This window comes from Leptonotus elevatus, chromosome 1 (genome assembly GCF_054856555.1).
Source record: "Leptonotus elevatus isolate MCC_2025b chromosome 1, RoL_Lele_1.0, whole genome shotgun sequence".
Taxonomy (NCBI): Eukaryota; Metazoa; Chordata; class Actinopteri; order Syngnathiformes; family Syngnathidae; genus Leptonotus; species Leptonotus elevatus.
Genome location: NC_141239.1, coordinates 42,179,285 through 42,201,729, shown reverse-complemented (window position 1 = coordinate 42,201,729; position 22,445 = coordinate 42,179,285). Strand labels below are relative to the sequence as shown.

Here is a 22,445-nt window from a genome sequence, read left to right as displayed (position 1 = left end):
CCGCTTCCTGTCCCATCACAACATCTTCGGTGTCGCCATGGTGGTTTTCTTCTGATGTCACCAGAGTGACTGTATGTAAACATTATTTTCATTGGTCCACCTTGGGGACATTTTAGTCTTGGGAACGTTCTGGTCCATGTTTACATTCTAGTAGAATTTGAGGCCATTATGATCCATTTTAGAGACATTTTTGTTTACTTTGGGAACATTCTTAAAATTTTGACGCACTTTCCGGACATTCTGGTGATTTGAATTATGATAAACTTTGAGGATATTTACATTATGATCCTCGTTGGGGGACTTTCTAGTCCTCTTGAGGACCATTCTGGTTTATTTATGATCATTTTTGGACATTCTGGCCAACTTTAGATTTGGGTCTACTTTTGACCAATCTCAAAATGAGTTCGGGAGCTTTCTGGTATATTATTGAACATTCTTGTCCACTTTGAAGAATTGCTTCTTCCAGTACACATTCACTTCTGTTCCAGACAATGGCATACATTCATTTGCTTCTTTCACGCAGAGACCTTGAAAAATTCCAGTATCTGTCCTGCCTTTCACACAGAACACAGTGAAGTTGGAATATTGCTGATTATGCTGTTTTGACAAGTTCATGTAAATGTGGACTGTTTGTGAACACCACAAGTGTTAAAATACACGGCTGATGTCTCGTGCAGGAATGCAAGTGTGGTGTCATGGCGAGAAAGTGGCAGAGGTGCAACAGCGTGAGAAGCTTTTGACAGTCGTCAGCTTGTGCACTCACAAATACACACACATACATGCTGTATGAGACGAAGCATCATTATTTAAAATTAATATGGTTCTTTCCTTGCTAAACAATACCCAGTTATGAGAGTTTTGTGGGGTGGTTATCATAGAGATTCACCGCCATCCTCTCTGCCCATATGCATTGAGCTATACAGTAGGGATACACGATAATGCTTTTTTTTTTACTCTGTCATGACATACATTCCTTAACCCCCCCATTCTCTTGGATAAGTCCTTTGTAGGACTGCTGTGGCTAAAATCAACCAAAATGGCAGACTTTCCGGTCTCTTTTCAGGCATGGCTTCTTACTCATGATAGGCATGTTTAATAAATGTCATGTTTCTAAAGTCAAATTAGTTTCAGGAGCTGAATTTTCAACCCAAAAATGTGTTACTATAAAAAAAAATTGGGGGGGGGGGGGGGGGGCAAGTCAGCAAAGAACCGCTGGAAAATGAGCCTAAAATGTCAGCTTCAAATCCAGAAAAGCAGTCTTCACGTGTCTTTTCGAACACGGCTCCTTGAGACCCTTTTTATGGGTGTCTGTCCAGTCATGATAAACATGCCTGCCAAGTTTCATGTTGTTAAGTGAAACTCTATCTCCTGACAAGAGAGAAAATCTGAATTGAGATGTCCATAAAAGCACTCCCTGGTTTCCCGTCAGCCGTGCTCCGCTGCAGCATCAGTGCAGCCACGCCCTGCTCGCCAACGCCTGGCTGCAAAAAGCCTCTATTGATCCAACCTGCCAGGCCTTGTGCGGATGGATGCGCTCCTGGAAAGGACCACACTCCACAAAACACTACTTAAATAAAGTCGTATTGAATGTATTTGTGGACACACACACAGTCGGTTTGTTTGCAGCTCTGTTATTGTCCTTGGTCTGCGGTGTTTGCACGGGGAGGTCCTTGACACCAGCTGGCGTTGCGGTCGTGCCGAAGGACATCCGTCGTCATCGAGTCGACCATGTTGACTCGTGGCGAGCGGCCATTGTTGTTGTTGCGCGGCTTTGCGAAGCTGCTAATGGCGGCGTATCGATTCATAAGCTAGACCATTTTTCCCCTTCTTTTTATTACCATTGAAGTCCTATGAATAAATTAACATTCCCTTGTTTGTTCCCATTGTGCATACGTGCTTGAGAGATTATGCTATTCCATATGTTCCGGAAAGCAGGACAGGTCTGGTCTTGTTTAGGAGTGTGGACTTGACTGTTGCATTGTGTGTGCATGTGCGCGTGTTGATATCAACCCAAAGCCAGCTCCCTGGCCCTGCTGCTGTAGAGGCAGAAGGGGAACCCTCTGTCGCTGGGGTTAAGTGGGGGCCACCGTCATCCATTGGGAGGACAGCACGGTGGAAGACTGGTTAGCTCAGACTGCAAAAGATTGTGGGTTCAAATCTGAGCTATGGCCTCCCTGTGTACAGTTTGCATGTTCTCCCCCTGCCTGTGTTGGTTCTCTCTGGGTATTCTGGTTTCCTCCCACATTCCAACAACATGCATGGTAGGTAGGGGTGTGCCAAAAAATAGATTTTCATAAGAATCGCGATTTTCATTTAGTACGATTCAGAATCCCAAAATCGATTTTATTTAAATTATTTTATACTGTCTTCGATTTGTTTATGTGTGCCTTTTCTGGGAGCGCTATTCATGTTGTACCCAATTTGGCCACTTGGGAGCAGTGTGGTTCCACGCGGCCTGATACACTGTTAAATTGTAGCCACATTAGAGAGTAGAAAGAAAAAGTCACGATCAAGTTATTCCAATAAAAGTTGTTTTTTTGCAGCGTGGAGCCGTTCTTTTGATTGATAAAAGTGGCGCGAGTAGTGCGCTAATTAGCATTAGCGAGTCAGACTGGAGTAGATCATTACCATTCCTTGCACATCTATAGATTGAAGCAAAAATCATTGTCAGTCAAATCATTTTGAATCAAAAATCGTTCTCAATCGAAAACCGATTCTGAATCGAATCGCAGACCCAAAAATCGGAATCGAATCGAATCGTGAGACATTCAAAGATTCCCACCCCTAATATCTAATGGTAGGTTAATTGAACACTCTAAATTGCCCGTAGGTGTGATTGTGAGTCAGTGTGAATGGTTGTTCGTCTATGTGTGCCCTGTGATTGGCTGGGAACCAGTTCAGGGTGTACCCCGTCTACTGGCCAAAGCCAGCTGGGATAGGCTCCAGCACGCCCGCGACCTCAGTGAAGATGTGTTGAATATAAGAGAATATTGTGTTCTCCTTTGGGGACATTGTAAATAATGAGACCAAATGTTTATTGTCTGCTACTGCTGCAAATGGTTTGAGTACAAAAAAGTAAGAACAGCTGTCTATTCATTGGTTGGGCCATGGTTGGCCCAGCATCACTGAACCTGACCTGGCCTGACAGTCACGTACATTCTAAAAAAAGAATTGCTGAACCAATTCACAATTACAAATTGAATTGTTGACCTACTTAAAAAAAAAAATGCTTCAAGTGGTAACACTCGATTGAATTAAGTTAGTCCAAAGTAAATATATTAAGTTTAAGTACTTATGAGTTCATTAAACTTAATAATTTGTATTAACCTAATTCAGGTGAATATATTAAGTTTAATGAACACATAATTACTTAAACTTTATATATACACTTTGGACTAACTTAATTCAATCGTGTGTTAACACTTCTGGTCAACAATTTAATTTGTAATCTCAAGTTGGTTCATCAATTCTCTTTTTAGAGTGTAGTGGCCCGGGGCCGTTGGGCCACTGTTAATGCTTTGGGCCATTTTAACACATTGGTCTACTTTGAGGATATTTTCTTCCACTTCAGGTGCTTTCTGTTCCACACTTTAAATATAGTTATGGATAATAATAATAAAGAAGGACCGATCCACTTTATGGGTCAATTTGACCCAACTTTCTGGGTTGTTTTATACAAAATGACCCAATTTTTTGACCCAAGAAAAGGATCTGATGAATATTTATGAGGTGTTTTACACTAAAAGACCAATTTCTTGGGTCAAATTGATCCAAGTATAGGATCGTCCATTTTTGACCCAAAGTTGGGTTATTCTTGACCCAACTGTTTTTAGAGTGCACTGTGAGGAGACTGGTGGACTTTCCGGTCTGCTGTGGTCGTTATGGCTTTCTGTCTGCACTTCCTTGTCCCCTCAGCATCATGGTCACATTGCGTTGAATGAGTGTGAAAACCCCCCTCTAGGCTTTTTAGGAGCACCACGGTCTCAACTGGAATGTGAGCAGAGGAGGGTGAGGAGGAAGAGGGAATGAAGAGAATCCCAATGAGTCATGGCGAGAGAATGATGCCCACAAAAACACGAATGGAACAGGTTGGGAAGTTGTGCTGCAAGACCAGCAGACAAGTCAAGGAAGGGACGCTACAAATGTTCTACTCTTGTTGTTGTTCTTTGCAGACTATTGGCAGTCAGTGTCATGGGATAGAGATCAGCGGGAAGCTAACAAAAGCCACAGAGAAGCTAGCACAAGCAGCTGCATCACAATGCCGCCATTGTTTACATCCTCAGAAGTGCTCACATTATATTGTTTGTGCCCTTTTCGGTTTGGTGCCCGCATCCGGATGCGTCATCTACATGATAGCTTACATATTTTTGCTAGTAGAATCTCGCCGTGGAATGGTGGACAAATTGGGTCTGATATACCAGATGTTCAAAGTAGAGCAGAGTGTTTCACTATTGGGGCTTTCCCAGAAGCCTGGTTTCACACCGAGACGGCATTGCTTGGCCCCTAGTGGGCGCTTTTTCATGAGACGATTTTGGGGCCGAGCGATTACAATGAAACCGCATATCGGAACCATCTCGAAGGTGGTCCTGAAATGCAGGCAGTCTGAGGTTGGAATGGGGCCGTATCGCCATTATCATATGATTGGCTCACAGCGATGCAGCGAGCCGTTTGCGCGTGAAATCAATATTGCACTTATTCATTCATGGATACATATGACATATGGTTGAGCGCTGTTGTGAAGTACAATGTGTATAACGTATAAACTAGGGAAACACGATAATTATCGGAACAATAGTTATCAGACCGATATTGGGGCGGAAAAATAATTTCTATCGTTCTGATTAGATGGAAATTAGACAGATATTGAAAGGCTCCTCAAAAGCACTCATGTTGGCCTGCTTACTGTCACTTTAACAGCTCAAGCTTCATGACGTAGGAGGCAATATTGCGCGCTGCCCACGACTTCTAAAGTACAGTGAGCCATTTGTCAACACTTGGCGACTAAAAAAAAAAAAATCAGGTCATACCACATGATGCCCAAATATGACCACTACATACCAGTTTTTATATAGTTGTGAGACAGTACAAACCTGATAGATGCTCCCATGGGTTCCTGACTGGAGTTTGTATCATCCACAAGACAGTCTTTCATTGTGTTTCACAATAAAAGTCTCAAATTAGTTTTTTCATTTTGGTTGCGCCATCCAATAATTCATAAAATGGGCATCATCGGACAAACTTATCTTTCAAGGACCCTTTATTCATAAGCTGCAACAACAGCTTTATTTGTAGTTCACAAAAAAAAAAGTATCGTGGGAGAAATATCATACATCCTTAATACGGATGGCTATTTGTCGACAGCTTCGACCGGATTTTTGTGTCTACATATACAGCTGGGTGCCTGTTGTAATGGAAAAGCAACAGAGGCCGTGTGGTGTGTTGTTTAGGGCTAATGGAAAAGCGGCATATGTGAACTTTGTGCCCAAAGTAGGGATGCTCCGATCCACTATTTTCATTACGGATTCCATACCGATACATTGTGTTTGGTATCTGTCGATACCGATCCGATCCATACTAAATTGTCTTTGCACTAGTCCCCCTAATAATATTCAATACCCCCCCCCCCAAAAAAAAACAACAACCTCAAATGCTTTTAGATGTTCTTTAAAGTCTTGGAAAAAAAATTTGAACATTTATTGAAGTATGATTTTCAATACATGTATAGAATGCTGGGCTTAAAGTACGGTGCCGGATTTCCAGCGTAAGAGCCACTAGTGCAATGACAAATCCAGCAAAGTAAACTGTTTACATGCAGGGAATATTTGACACGTCTGGCAAAACAACGGCAATGCGGAAAGAAGGCCATTTTCAAAATAAACTTTCCCATACCAAGTAATATGTGGAGCGCAATACCAATGGACGCATTTTAGGGGTGGGAATCTTTGAATGTCTCACGATTCGATTTTGATTTTTGGGTCTGCGATTCGATTAAGAACGATTTTTTTTATTTAAAATAATTTGATTGACAATGATTTTTGCTTCAATCTGTAGATGCGCAATGAATTGTAATGATCTACTCCAGTCTGACTCGCTAATGCTAATTAGCACGCTACTCGCGGCTCTTTTATCACGCAAAAGAACGGCTCCACGCTGAAAAAAAAAACTTTTATTGGAATAACTTGATCGTGACTTTTTCCTTCTACTCTCTAATGTGGCTACAACTTAACAATGTATCAGAACGCGTGGAACCACACTGCCCCTCAGTGGCCAAACCGGGTACAACATGAACAGCACTCCCAATAAAGGCAAACATAAACAAAGGGAAGACAGTATAAAATAATTTAAATCGAATCGATTTTGGGACATTTAAATTGATTCTGAATCGTACTAAATGAGAATCGCGATTCTTATGAGAATGGATTTTTTTTGGCACACCCCTAACTCATTTATTTTGAAGTTTTTCCCAGGAGCGTTTTGCCAGTCGTGACGCAACGGATGGTTTGACTCGTCCTGCGGAATGCGTGTCTGCCGTTCTTATTGCCGGCGTAAACAATTGCGACCAAAGTCAACAAAACGACTTTGATTGCCAGTTAAGGGCATTAAAAGAAGACTTAATTACGCTGATATTGTATTGCATGGTGCCTGTTGCCAATGTTTAGGGCATCTACAGTGTTAGCGTGCTAACAGTGCTAGCGGCTGCAGCTCGAGTCATCGGGCTACTTTTCAAAGGCAGTCTAATCGACGTGATGACTGCACACTTTGATGCTGACAGACGGACGGACACAGTTGCCGTTTCTCGAGATCAGTTTAATAAACCGAGCTCACTAAATTGTGCAGATGACGGTCGGCAAAATCACAACTGTGGTTCTGACGTCACTTTCCCACAGACCAAAAACTACTTGACTCAGAATTTCATTTCATACAAAGTGCTGTAGATGGAGTAAAAATCTGTCATGGAATAAAGACAGGTAAAACAAAAATAACACCAAATGAATAAATAATGATCTTAAGTGGGTAAATTAATAAGTCAATAAGATAACACAAGTAGGTAAGTAAATAAAATAAATACATTAATAACAAAATACAGCAGGCACCATAAAACATTGAAACAATGATGAGTCTCATGCCGAGTCAAACGCCCAAAAACAAAGATGTGTTTTAAGAGTGGGTAAAGAGTCTAAAATCTCCTTAACATTCTAGAGAGGAAAGTAATGTTTTGTTAGCACAATTTACATTTAAGTTTAAAAAAAAAAAGAAAAAAAGTTTGATTATCTAGAAATGAAAGTTGGTCAATCATTAGTAGGTGGAAATATATTTTTAATGTCTTCTGTATTCATAATTGTTCTTTCAACATGCAAAAATACTATGTTTATCCAAATAGATGATTATTCAATAGAATTTTCCGTAGGATATTTGAATACCAAAATATTCGATAGCTTGCAGCACTAGAGGGTACCGCAACTATACTGTACTATACATAATAGAAATGGATAATGAAAGAGATGATCTGACGATCTGGCCCAAAAATAAAATCTCGATTTTTGCAGACATTCAGGACAATTACAATTTTAATCGATTTTAATCTAATAAACTCAACAAACATTTATTTAAAGGTTTAATTTATTCACAAATAATTCCTGTGCAAAATGTTTCGACAACAATAATGTACACCGATTCTAAATTTGTTTTAACATGAATTTAACATTCATAGTTTGTGCTTAAATGCCACAATTAAGTAGTTGGTAGCTATTGTAAACATGTCTTGTAAACCGCCAATCCAGCATTCTCTGCCACTTGTGCAAAACTACAACTCACAAAAATATTTGAATGTAACAGAACATAAGAACAACATCTTTTAATAATCCAGAAGACAAAATTCGATTTCACAATTTAGCAAATTCTCAACGGTTAGATTTTTAAAATGACAATGTATCGAATTAAATCGATTTATTACCCAGCCCTAGGCAGACTGTAATATTGCCAAAGTGGACCAGATATTGAAATGTGACCACAGTGGCCTTTAAATAGACCAGAATATTCTCAAAGTGGACCAGAGTCAAAGTCAATTCCTCTTGGGAGCCATGTTAGTAGGGAGCTACTTTCACGAGGATGTTGGCAGCTTGGCAAGTACGCCTTAAGAAAGAAGCCAAGTGGATGGATTTAATGCTCCACCTCGCTGACTTTCTCCCTTTGACTTCCAGCTTTGATCTCCCGCTTCGTTTGCCTTCTTTGGACTTCTCCTTTCTAGTGCTGCGGTTTTGTCCCGTCCGCGTGCACATTCCGGCATTTTACTTTGGATTCGTCTGCTTGTAAGAGGCGAACTTTGCCCGTAAAGCGGCCGCCATGCTCCCGTGCGCCTTAAAAGGCTTGTTTCTTACAAATTCTCTATACAAATCCTTCCCCTGCCTGCAGTCGCCACTCGGTGTATGCGGGATGAGTCGTCCCTTGAGGGATGAAGCCACTCGTGGCACCGCAGAGGACACTTTATGTCTGTGGGGGACTTTTGCTAATACCCGTGCTAATCGAAGGTTAATTGGGACCGACGAGGCATATGGAGATCTTTATTATATTACATGAGTTAAGGTCATTGCGTCTTGGATCAACATCTTGTCGCATGGCTGCTTCCTCACAAACACCCTTTAGTTTATTTTAATCAATCTCTCATTTGGTTGCCCCAAAATGCAGTTCAATTGCATGGATGGTAACACAGCAGACCGATTCTGCTGTGGCTCCAGTCCATTGGTTCAGTTGGCAATAGCATCGGCAGCTAACATAATAAATTGTAATTGAGGCACTCCCACCACCCTCTCCGGGTCGGGGATGAGATCCTGCCCCAAGTGGAGGAGTTCAAATATCTTGGGGTCTTGTTCACGAGTGAGGGTAGGTTGGAGCGGGAGATCGACAGGCGGATCGGTGCTGCGTCTGCAGTGATGCGGACTCTGTATCGGTCCGTTGCGGTAAAGAAGGAGCTGAGCCGAAAGACAAAGTTCTCGATTTACCGGTCGATCTACGTTCCTACCCTCACCTATGGTCACCAGCTGTGGGTCGTGACCGAAAGAACAAAATCACGGATACAAGCGGCCGAAATGAGTTTTCTCCGCAGGGTAGCCGGGCTCTCCCTTAGAGATAGGGTGAGAAGCTCAGGAGGGACTCAGTGTCAAGCTGCTACTCCTCCGCGTTGAGAGGAACCAGTTGAGGCGGCTCAGGCATCTGGTATGGATGCCTCCTGGACGCCTCCCTGGAGAGGTGTTCCGGGCATGTCCCACCGGCGGGAGGCCCCGGGGACGACCCAGGACACGCTGGAGAGACTAAGTCTCTCGGCTGGCCTGGGAACGCCTTGGGATCCCGTCGGAGGAGCTGGCTGAAGTGGCTGGGGAGAGGGAAGTCTGGGCTTCCCTGCTAAAGCTGCTTTCCCCGCGACCCGACCCCGGATAAGCGGTAGATGATGGATGGCACTCCCACCAATGATTCTCGAAGTGCATTATGCAGGCTCCCCCGAGTGATATACAAAGAATTATTGCCTACAGGGCTTGAGACTGCGACCAATATGCTCGTAAATGCGACTAACTTTTCAGTCTGTTTTGGTCAAAATTTCATCTGGTTGCACTAGTGCGGATGCATGTTTTAAAGCTCCTGCTGTAGCCTCAGTGTTTAAAATTGCCATCTTTTTTACTACTTTAGCCAGTCTGCTCCTGCACACTCCTGTTGCAATGCGAGCGCTATCTCCTCATCTATGGGTCTGTTTGAAAAAACATTTCGAGTGTTTCACTCACGCCATTCAGAAACTCGGCATCAGCATTTACATCATCAAATATGGTCATGCTGTATTTTCCCCAAAAAGGGTGCATGCAAATCCAATGCCAATTCACCATTCTAGGTTGCTTCAGGGTCTCGAGCTCGCTATATTGGATCACATCCCAATGAGAGGAACTGGAAGATCAGATTTATCAACCACCAGACTGCCGCTGCAATTGATTTATGTTGTCTGAATGATCACAAGCAGCACAGCCTGCTTGTCTGGAAACCTTCAGAGGAGCTACTGTGAGTCACGAGAGGTGACATTCAGGATGGGCATAAGGACTCGAGGGTCCTTTCAGAAGGTGAACCAAATGGATTTGGGAACCGCTTCATACACGTTTGCACCAGGTGGAATTTTGAGTACATTGAATATGTTCGTTGAGAACTCCCTAAATGGCCTCGGTGCACCTCCTTCGGACGACATCGGAGCGCTGATGCATGGCAGGAATGCAGAAACCAGATGAGCTCAAATGGAAACTCCAGGCGGGCCATGTCGCTCGCTCTAATAAACACCGAGGCTCCATCCTCGTTGGCCACGCCCCGTTCTTGTCCGTCCCAGTGACGTCACAGGCGAGCACCAAACTTATAATCTCACCGGTGTAATTACACAGAGGCGGAGATGAGCTAATTTTGTACACGCGGGCCTCTGGCTGCGGGAGTGTGGCCGGCCTTTGCCCAGATGCAGAAGGGAGGAGGGTGCAAAAAGAGAAGAAAGGGAGGAGGAGGGATGGATGAAGAGCGGAACGAGGGCTCTTACTGCAGCTCAGACGTAACTGCTCTGATTGCTCCCAGCGGCTGTGGTCGGCATATGAGAGATGAAGCGGGATATGGCGGAAATGTGGGGGGTGGGGGGTGGGGGGCGGGCACTCATTTCCAAATGGCGTCATAGCCACAGGAAGTTAAGCTGCTAAAAAGCAACTGGCGCTGACTCAATCAGCTGTGATTTCCTCGATGAGTTCCCCTGGTAGGATCACTGATAGTGTAGTGCTACACTCGGCATTGTGAATGGTTGCATGTTGCCATGAATTGGCACATGAATTCAATTGACCAGGACTTATTTGCCTTTGCCTTTTAGACATATATGGGGCGGCGTGGCTCAGTTGTGGAGTGGTTGTCCCGCAACCCAGTGTGCCGTGTTCAAGTGCACCTCTTTGGGACGCCTTTCTGACATTTTTGTCTTAACTAGCGTGTCTTTTCTCAACCTTAACCTTTCAAATACAACTACAAATTACAAAACTGGGGAAAACGCTGCCAAAGGGCCTGGGCAGAGACACACCCAGCCATTTTCACTGAAGCAACCCCCTTCGCTCCTGGCCGGTTTACTGGATTTTGACTGATTTTGCTTGGCCCACAGAATATTGTGTTCCATTGCTATAAAAACATGGAACCTACCAAAAGAAAGATTAGACTCTCTTCTTTCGTATTTATGTATGTTTCCATTTCGCAGCAATTGGCATTAGAATATAGTTAAGTTTCATCATTATTCACAAACCTGTTCAAAACAGTGGAAAAAAGAGCTTGTTGCAACATGGCCCTGGCTGATCTCTTATACTCTGCTGCCACCTGCTACCATTGCTTTAGACGAGCTCTTCAGATCAGAGGCTGCATCAAAGCCTTCTGTATGCTCTAGCATAATTTTTTTATTAATTTTTTAAACAAAAAACTAAGGATGCACGGTAATGCTATTTTTAACCGATATGATAAATCAATAATTTAGAAAGTGCCGATGTCGATAACCGATAATCAAGCCAATAATTGTTTGCAAAATTAACTTGAATAGAAATAAACTTCTGAGTCCGACTATAAGTCTAACATGTACAAATACATACAAGATTGTGTAAAGCACCATGAAGCTGAATTTTATTGATGTCTCTGCTTCAAAGACAACCAGTAATTCATTTTGAGTTTGCCAAAACAAAAAAGTCATGTTTTTAAAAATGAAAAAAAAAAAAAAAAAAAAGTAGTTTGGCACAACTTGAGCCACAACAGATGGACCAACGTGGCATGTCTATTGTTATCGGCGGATTTCTTTATTATCTGGTTTATCTGTTTGACGTCAAATTGTTTGATAATTGACCGCCGATATTATCGTGCATCCCTAAGATAGCATGGTAATATTGTTTTTATAATAGTATGTTTTTAGGAGCAAATGAGTTCATGTGGAATCTCAGCTCACGTCTCAAGAAGTCAGTTCTGTTATAATTATTTCTCATCACAGAGCAGCTCCTCTCTTTTCCTAATGGCTTTTTTTGGGATAGCCCAATTGCTCAGGAAACGGCGAGTCCCAGCTGCTCCGGATGGCTTCAGCTCGTAGGATAAATTAATGATACTGCCTCGGCGTTAAATCATTCATCAACATCCTGAGATTCCGGTTCATGCGTGTCACGGCGGCGCGTTTCCCGCTGCGGAAAAATCGGTCAGGAATTTGCCGTGGACGCTGAAGGGCGGATGACGCGAACGGGAGCTAATTGGAGCGTGTCTACGAGGGGAATGTGTGTCATGGCCGCCGTCTCTCGCCAACTTCTGACCTCGTTATGCAGATGACGAACCCCACCCGGCCAACTTCCCTCTCGCCTCTCCAGATGTCCCCAACATCTGGCAACCCCTTATTGCCTTTATTTGACACCTACATTAGGATTCGTGTTATTTAAACTGGTTTGTAGTTTATGTTTGTAGCAATTGAAATTTAGTTTAAGTTGAGCAGAATGTCAGTGTAAGTGTAAGTTCATGTTTCTTACAAATATGGTTGTCTGGGCGTTTGACTTGACTGTGTTATCGTAGCTTAAATAATAAAATGTCCAATCGTGACATAAATTACAAAACCGGCAAATTTTAGTACTTAAGTACAAATTGTTAGTGTTGTTATAGCCACCATTTTACACCCTAATTATGATCCCTGTTATTTAAATCTGTACATATTTCATCTTTTGCCACTTGAAATAAAACTTTCCTTGAGCAGAACATCACAGTTTGAGTTAATGAGGCAAAAAAAATATTAAAGTAACTGAGCAGCAAATTTTGGATCAAGATCCATGACAAAGTAAAAATGTCATCAAAACAAATTCTATGAGGTTTGTTCTCTTTTAAACCACTTTCAGGACAATTAAGTCAAGGCTTGGAATTGAACTTGAGCAAAACATCAGTGTGAGTGTACCTTAAGCCGATGTTTCTTACAAATAAATATACTGGTAAAATAAATAAGCAGCAAATGCTGGCCCTAGATCCACAGCAAAGTAAATCTGTGATTTTTTCCCCTTTGAAGTATTGTTGTTTTTGTTAATTTTTGTACCGCTGCTGGGCCATTTAAACCACAATAGCACAATTTTTTTGCACATGAAATTAAGTTGGGCACAGTGTCCTCGTCTTAAATTATTTGAGTGCAACTGCAGTTTTGTCAACAACATTCTTATAATAAGCAGCACATTTTAAATCATAATGCATGACAAAGTAAAAATGTGACTTTTTTTCTGTGAAGTTTGGTCCTCGTCCACTTCAATACTACAGTACTTTTGGGACATAAAAATCGCTAGGGTGGGAATCCTTGACTGTCTCACGATTCGATTCAGAATCGATTTTTCGATTCAAAATGATTTGATTGTCAATGATTTCTGCTTCAAGTTATAGATGTGCAAAAAATCGTCATCATCTACTCCAGTGTGACTCGCTAATGTTAATTAGCGTGCTACTCGCGGCACTTTTATCGCTCAAACGAACGGCCATTCATACAAAACGCTTCAGGAATGTATACAGAGAAGCATGTTAACATTACTCACCGGCATATGCTCTTCCTACGCTGCAAAAAAACAATAACTTTTATTGGCATAACTTAATCATGACTTTTTCCTTCTACTCTCTAATGTGGATACAATTTAACAGTTTATCAGAACGTGCGGAACCACACTGCCGCTAAGTGGCCAAATCGTGTACAACATGATACAGTGCTCCCAGTGAAGGCCAGGGTTATTATAGTTTTGGAATTTTTCATTTTAGTTCGTTTTTATTTCGTTTTGAGTTTTGTTTTTTTAAATTTAGTTAGTTTTGATTAGTTTTCAGGGTGGTTTTCTTGGTTTTCATTAGTTTTAGTTATTTCATAAATGCTTAGTTTTAATTAGTTTCAGTATTAGTTTTAGTTTGTTTTTTTGTGTGTATTACTTGTGCGCAATATTTAAAAAAAAAACACTGGGGGCAACGTCATCTGAAGGTGCTTTTCTATTGGCTGCTGATAGATGACGTCACTTTTGTGACACACTTTCAAATGTCCTTATTCCGGTTAATATCAAAATAAATCATCCCCAAAGGCTCATGCATTAAATTAATTAGCAAAGACTAAAAAAAAGGAAATTTTTGCTATAATTATAGTTAGTTTTTGTTAGTTTTGTAAACATAAAATGTAGTTTCAGTTAGTATTCGATTTTTAAAAAGCATTTTCGTTTTTATTTTATTTCGTTAACGAAACTGTTTTTTATTTTAGTTTTAGTTTTTCCGTTAGTTTTAGTTAACTAAAATAACCTTGGTAAAGGCACACACAAACAAGGGCAAGACGGTATAAAATAATTTGAAGAAAATCAATTTTGGGACTTTTAAAATTGATTCTGAATCGTACTAAATGAAAATCGATTTTTTGGCACACCCCTAAAAATCGCCACAATCTATTTTTTTTTTTTTTGCACTTAAATGTTAACTCTTGGCAGAACATCTCTGAGTGTATGTAGTAGTTTCTTATGAATGTTATCTTAATAAGCAGTACATTTTGGATCTAAATGCATGGCAAAGTGAACATGTGACTTTTTTTTCTATGATGTTGGGGTTGTTCTCGTCCGCTTTCAGAGTGCAGGTGGGAAGGGAAGCAGTTTGGCTAATTGTTTGCGCCTGAGTCTCACATGGACCGATGGCATGTGGTTGTTCTGCACGTAACACGCGCGCGCACTAAACTGCGTGCGTAATGTGTGTCATGCATGATCAGGTGGGCTGCTTTAATCCAAACAGCATGAAGGTGAGAGTGGTGCATTTTTTGCCATTTTATGTTATCTTGGCATATTAAGGGCACGCAATGGGGAGGACCACCCAGCTCCCCTCAGCTGCCTCACACCCAGTACACACGCTTGGACTGCACCTGCTCTGGTGTGTGAGCTTTTCGACTTCATTTCCAGCAGCTGTGACCTGCGTGGTTGAGGTGCTGTCCATTAGTAAGTGTCAGTTGACACAGTCCCACAAGTCATGTGTCCCAGCGGTGGCTTCCCTCTAGTGGCCGCCTGCTGCTAACAGCACCCTCACCATGCATACGCAGCCAGCAGGACCAGTGGGTTGTGTATGTCTTGTGCGGTGGTGGGGGGGGGGATAGGATTGATTTAGTCGAGATTACGGTTAAAATTAACCTGCTTTTAACAGCTGCGTCCACTTTGCGCCCGAGCCCCTTGCTTGGTTGGTTTGCGGACAGATTATCAGTAATGTCTGTCTAGACGGAGAAACGGACACTTTTTTTTCTTCTCCTGCGCTGTACAAGTGCTCTTGTTATTGTTTGGACCGTTTTAGCAACACCACACAACGCATGTGATTCACTCGCATTACTGCAAGACTAACAAAGCAAAATATCAGAACTCTCATCACGAATCCCATGACTTTTTCAATATTTGTTTTGGTCTTTATTGCATTATTTAATTGAAATATTTGTTTTATTAAGGCAAATTCACACTTTGGTGATAATTTCGAATTTTCTATGTATTAAAAAAATTTTTTTTTAATTGCAGTTATTTTTTTTAAATAGTTTTATGCTCTTTTTATTGTAATTATTTGGGGGTATTTTTTCAAAAGTTTTTAGTTGCTGTTATTTTTGTAATTGTTTTTAATTTTTTTGGGAGGTAGCTTGGCTTTGTAGTTTTCATTTTATGAATTTTTTTCCTCATTGCTGCATTTTGTTACTCCCATCCACACATTTGCATGCACATACTGCACACACACAGACAAAGTGTTGTTTGCCAGTGTGGTGGCACATTAAAGAAACACATTGTTTAGTTTTGACAATCAGTTCCAGATTAAAAAAAAAAAAAAGCAGGAGGGCGGTCTTTCGTTAATCTGTTGGCCCAGCAGTGTTGTGCGATTAATCGCTGTCATCAAACTAATCTGTTTAAGCAACATGTGCTGCTCCTGCTTCACAGCGCCACCCACTGGATGTTCATGGTGACCCACTTGTACGTCCTTTTGCAAGGGCGGTTCGGTTCAGCAGTGGCGATGTATCCAAGCCAAATCTTACAGCCGTGCTGCTTTTATGATGGAGCTTAATTGCATACAGTAGTTGTTTTTGTGGTAAACTGTGTTTTCTTGGAATTATAGAACAATTTCAATGCACAAAAACTGACGTAATCAAGGGTGTGACTATACGTAGACTTTTTATATCCAGTGTAGCACTATTTTGTCCATTTTTTTTTTTTAATAGTAAAATGTGTTTTCTTGTAAGGATATATATAGCCTTATTGCCAATATATGAGGTCTTAATGCCCAAATCTAGTGTTTTGTGCAACACTGCTAGGATTTTCCTTGCACAATATGTAAATTTTGGCCAACGAGCAGTTTTGTGGCACAATGTGTGATTTGCATGGCAAAATCAAGCAGTTTTTTTTCTACCCATGCAAAATATGTACCGATAGTTTTCATGGCAAAATTGAGTGAATTCCTGTTTAAATCGAAATATTTTCCCATGTCGTGTATTGAGTGTGAAATGTTCCGGGCAGATAAAGGCAATTTACCGCATTCTGAGGTAGTGTAAGAAGTGGAACAGACAAATTGTCCATTTCTTTAACACAAATCTCATAGAAAATGTGCTTTAAAAAAACAAAACAATATCCTGCTTGTTCATGTGAACATGAGACATACAGTAAGCTCTAAGCACATTCATTTGTCAGAATCTGGATACCTGACGGTTTGCTGTGAAGTTTGTCGACTTAATGGGGGGGGGGGGGGGGGGTGTATTGGAGTGTGGAGGTTCATCTCTCAGTAAGGGGTTTATGTGTATTCTATAGTGTCAAAACACATTAGCAGGCAAAATATATGTTAAACTTATGTGACAAAATGTGTCTATTTTATGTCATTTTCTAATGTTTTGTTTGCAAACACAGTTTTTCAAACGATTGTTTTCTTTGAAGAATTCAGCTTTCGTATGGCAAAAAGTTTTGTGACGCTTCCTCGTTGAATCGAATGAGAAGTGCTTGTAAACTTTTGATTGTTTGTTGCCTTGGAGGTCACCTTGACATCGGGATCTTTTCCTCTCTCGTCGACTGCCACTTTGTGCCTCTTTGGTGAACCCACCCACATCCGCACACATGCATGCAGCACACGTGCCGCCTGCCTGCTGTCCTGCATGATGTTTTTGGGGATTACATGAGTTGTTCCTGCTTAGTGGAAGTTGACTTCTGGTGGCTTGCTGACAGAGATGAGAGAATTTGTCAGCTTTTAGCCATACACAGTGAAGAAGGGTGACGGGGAGGAGACACGCCGGGTGTGTGCTTTGGGGGTGGACGCACTGGCTTTGTGTGCAGAAGACCAGCGGGACAGCCACGCTGTCACTCTCTCTCCAGAGACTCTCCGGAACTACCATGCGGGATTAAGGCTTGCCGAGATGGGAAAGGGAAGGCCAGTCAAGTCCTGGATGCTCCGCTGAGATTGTGACCCAATGCGCTCGGTTAGCAATGCGCACGTGAGCGACCGCCACCGCGCCGTTCCCATGCCCGCCGCTATGCTCCCATGCCCCGCGCCGGCCGCGTCCGACTGGAGCTTTCAGAACCCGGTGGGAGTGGACTGCAGCTCCCCCGAGCCTCGGTGCATCTGGGTGGCCGTGCTGCGCGGCGTCACCGGGTCGATGCCGGTCATGCCCGTCGGACGCCGCCACATCACCCATCAGGTCAGGGTAAGGAGAGTATGGGATAATGGTGGCGGGACGTCATGTGATTGGTCGGAACATTCATGACTGCAGTACATACTTGTCTATTTTAAGGCAATAACTAGCAGTTTTGTGACAATTATGTCATTTTCATGACCAAAACTAACATTGAGTGTCAGAATTTGTAGTTATTGTGGTATAATCTAGTGTTGTGACGTACACTTGTGCTCATAAGTTTACATACTCCAAGGGTATGTAAAATTTATGAGCACAACAGCGCTTAATGACACAAAAATGCTATGAATCGTCACCAAAATTCATTTCAACTTCAACATCTGAAAATGTCAAAACAATTGTCACAGTATTTTTTGATTTTATGGGCATTAAGCTGTTTTGTCACCATACAGTGCGCTCATAAGTTTACATACCCCTTAACTTTCAAGCACAACTGTAGTTGTTGGCAAAAACGTTGTATGTCATTTTAATAGCAAAAAATAGAATTTTTGTTGCAAATTTTCTAGTCCTCAGTGTAAAAACTAACATTTTGGTGGTTTTGGGCAACATGTGTAGCTTTCACTGCAAAATTAACATTTTGTGGCAGAATACTGTATGTAGTTTTTGCTGGTAAAAACTTACTAGCATTTTTGTGACAAAGCAAAGTTTTGCAAATCTTTAGTTTTTCTGACAAAAACTGTTTTCTTGGAAGAATATATCATATTTGTTGTGAAATATGTATTCTAAATGGCAAATATTGTTTTGTGACTAATACTTTTTCTGAAAGTTTATAGACTTTTTGTACATATATATATATATATATATATTTCCGTAGCCATCGGTCGGTACTATAGCACAAATCGTAGCCTTCCAGTATGTAAAACCTCTCCATATTTTATATCTTTGTCATAGAACCCATTTTACCGCAATACGAGCGTAGCTCATATACTACCAGAGACAAATTCACCGTGTGTTTTTACATACTTGGCCAACAAAGATGATTCAGATTCAGTATTCTGTAATCTTAGAAAGCCCACTAAAACGAGTCAAAATTCCATGCCGGGTTTTCCTGCAGCTTCCCAAATCAAACTAATCTGGATCTACAGTATGACATCATAATTCCAGAGAAAAGCTTTACCTTCGGCCATAAAGATTTAGCCCTGATTTGAAGCTACTCTGGGAAACACTTCTGTCACGAGTTCATTTAAATGTTGTCTCTCTTTTCCCAAGTAATCAGTTACTTGTGGCATTCACGCTGGAATAATAATTGAGAGGAGTTTGCCTTGTAAACATTTGGCTTTCGGAGTTGGCTACACATTCCAAAGGACGTATTTGTCCCAGCTGTGTACGTACTGCAACCATGACCTAAACCCCAAGAAGGCTGATCATCGGCGTCCTATGACCTCACCAGTGGACCGAAATTCCCACAAACACACTTGAAAACCTCCGACACTCAACTCCACATAATCTAAACTTTTCACACATCCCGTCGGTGTTTTTCTCCACACCTTAAATGGTGAGAGCATTGGGAGAGGGCGGGGGAGGTTTGGTGGGTTGCTTCTAGGTCACATAGTTCTGACAGCTCGCGCCCCCCCCACAACACCTTGTTAAAAGTGCCACCTTGAAAGTCGTCATTCCGCAACCGTAATTAGAAGAGAGAAACACGTTAAGCATTCATTCACGTATTTTATAATACCGGTCAGAACGGGTGAATTTAGAAAACATTTTAGAAAGTATTTCTTTGGAATGGTCATCTCGAGTGGAGAAGCCGGTTCCCGTAGCAGAACTATAATCCTGTATGGCTTCCACGATGGAGAAACCGGTTCAACTGACTTTGCATCTGGTCCAACTGACATTTTTATTAACACAGGCTCATCACATCTTAATAAAACCTCACCTGTGTCACACTCATTTGAACCTGACAGTTGAGCAGTTACCCGCCTTTTTTTCCCTCTTGTACTAGGGGGGCAGAGCGGGTGGTCGGCAGACACGGGGCGGCCATTGGGATTAAAGGCTCGTCAGCATTTGTGGCGGCGTGCGCGTAAAGCTCCACTTTTCAAACAGGTTGCAGCTCTCAGCTCTTTAAAAAAAAAACAGCATTGTTAGAGCCCCGCCGATAGGCTTTGCTTTGGCGGCTCTTCTACTACTACTACTACTACAACTACTTTGCCATTTTGTCTACTGGAAGCAATAGAATTTAATTTCATCTGTTCCATGGCCAAATTGTCATTGCCATAAAAGTAGATGAAAACAACAATTTCTTGTATTTGTACATTTGTGTTTCATTTTCTTTATTTGTATTTTAGATTTCGATATATAGCAAAGCAAAATTTTGTGAGCTGCAACAATGCCGCCGCTTGTGAATTGAAAAACAAGTAGAGCAGTTAAGTCACTTTAATGCCCTTGCATGTGGGTAAGGAGAGCCACAGTCGTAGAAGCACTTTCAGCCATTTGAACGAGACACAGTGAAACTCACCGACTTCACTCACGAGGCCACACCCCTTCAAGGCACACCAACACACCACACCAAATACTACAGTAATCACAGTTAACTACCAGTCTCCCACTATTTGGAATATCAAAAATCCACGTATTATTGATGCATTGTTATTGAAATGCATTGGGGTTTTTTTTATTAACACCCCCCCCCCACAAAAAAAAATTCCAATAACACTAATAAGCATTCAACATCATTTTTCCCCACGAAACAAATTGGAATAAAAAATCTGCGAATATGGATATCTGCGGGTGCCGAAGTATTCGTCGGTCGACTGTATCGACTGATAAAACAAGTTTGTTTCTTTACATTTCCTTTTAAGTGCTGATTTTCTTTATTAAAAACACACAATTAAAAATGTTTTTAGGGGCTGAGGTGAAACAGGTTAATGGTTCATTTCAACGGGGAAAATAGATTTGATATACAATATGTGTAAATATGAGTTACAAGCTTGCTCATGGAACAAATTAAAGTCAAAGTACTACTGTATTTAAATGTATTTAGTTGTATTTGAATTTGTCTATTTAAAATGCATGAAGGCGGTTCGAGCTCTTGGTTTTTGTGTGCCTGAGGTACATGAGGCAAAAAATTGCAGGTTCTACAATTTATACAATTTCTGTGGCAAAGTATGCCGTTTTTATGACATCTAATGTTTTGTGGCAAAATGTGTTTCTTTTTGGCAAAAATTTGGGTTTTTTAACAAATGTGTAGTTTTCATGGAGGAAACTGCATTGTCAAAATGTTTTGATGGCAAAGTAGCATTTTTCTAGAAAAAAATAATCAAGTCTTAGTGGTAAGATGAAGTTTTCTTGTAAGGATGTAGGCCTTTTGTGGCAATTTGTAATCTTCGTGGCGAACTTCTCATGCTATTGAATGAGAAGGTGTGCACAAACTTGCACTGTTGTTTTCAGGTTGAAATCTTGTCAGTAGCTAATGCATTTTTGCCGTTTTAATGCAGAATGGTGTTTTTCGTGGTGTTTCAAGGAATGTATTGTTCATATGGGGGAAAACACCCTGCTGATGATGCCAACTTGACGGTTTTTGTGCTTTCTAATGGTTTCCTCTGCAGATTGAGCTTTCTTCCTGTCATCAACATCGTGTGAAAAGTGACTTCCTGCAAATCGAGGATAAGAACAAAATATGTACTTAAATGTAGTATTCAATGGGAAATGTGTTTTGTAGCGTGATATAGAAGGATTATGCGCCATTATGCGGATTGTGCGTCAAAATATGTCGATTTCATGTATTTTAGAGGTTTTTTTTTTTATTAAAATGATCTTTCAAAGAGGTTTTTGATGTAATTCAATCAAAACCAAACCAGACAAACCCTCTAACTTCAAAAACAGACAAGTTCAAATTTTTCACATAACTGTAAAATTACACTGAAATGGTATTATGCTGTGCAAATACTAATTGACAAAAGGTGAGTGTACGAGAATTGCAATCTCGTGGCCTCACCCTTAACCTTAACTTAAATGAACCCTTAACCCAAAAGTGTCTTTGGCTGTTCTTGGTTTTCTCACTCATGGGTCCGTTTGAAAAAGATGCGAACCTTCTTGACAACATTCTCGTGCCGCTCGCTCCGACCCTTCAGGCCTGTGCTGTGTTTGGGGTAATCACAGGTTTCGGTTTTCCCAGCGCTGGGCGGGGCCATGCGGTCGAAAACCGGCGTGCCGGAGCCTGTCTTTTTGCCGGGGACCCGATACTCCACCCCTCCCTCCCTCTTTTTCTTCTTCTCTTCATCCTCTTATCCTCTTATTCACTCGCTGCCTGAACGTTAGCGTGTGTTCCGACTTGTCCCCGGCCAAACCGCTCCCTCTGAGGAATTTCTCCTTTCGTCCTCTTTCACTTCCTTTTCGGGCCTGCTTTTTTCCTTAACGTTAGTTTGACAATCCCCCTCTGCGCCTCACTCTCAAGCATCTTTACGATGAAGTGGTGCTGCTAGTGTGGAATGAACAAGACTTTATAAACAGATCAAACAAAAATGCATGTTTTTACCCTGACACCTACATAGTCTGCCCAAAAAATTATAGACTTTACTGTGGAAAAACTGGACTTTGCCATGAAAGTTACAGTTTGTTGTATGCTATTTTTTTATTTAAAAATTCCCTAATTTTGCCAAAAGAGTGAGATCCTCCTTCCAAGACAGCAAGATATTGCAATGAGTGTTTTTTTTAAAAATGAAATCACTATATTTTTCCCAAAAGCATTTTTCCACCAAACACTGGCTTTTGTAATAAAAACTACATATTTTGTTTTACATAATTTACAATCAACTAATTT

General features: G+C 41.3%; 1 protein-coding gene across 14 annotated transcripts in view; it reads left to right on the top strand.

Moving 5' to 3' along the window:
- The window catches only part of arhgap23a (Rho GTPase activating protein 23a), a 67,901-nt gene that overhangs the window by 13,180 nt on the left and 32,276 nt on the right, over positions 1-22,445 (top strand). For 4 of the 14 annotated variants that reach the window (XM_086059554.1, XM_086059605.1, XM_086059639.1 and 1 more), the window contains exon 1: positions 17,209-17,698. The exons of 2 other annotated variants lie outside the window; for them this stretch is intronic. In XM_086059554.1, coding sequence (XP_085915680.1) covers positions 17,465-17,698 — 234 coding nt within the window. In that variant the 5' untranslated portion in view covers positions 17,209-17,464. Of the gene's footprint in view, positions 1-17,202; positions 17,699-22,445 lie in introns of those variants that run through there. 8 more of the 14 variants (XM_086059537.1, XM_086059589.1, XM_086059572.1 and 5 more) reach the window with 6 other exon arrangements.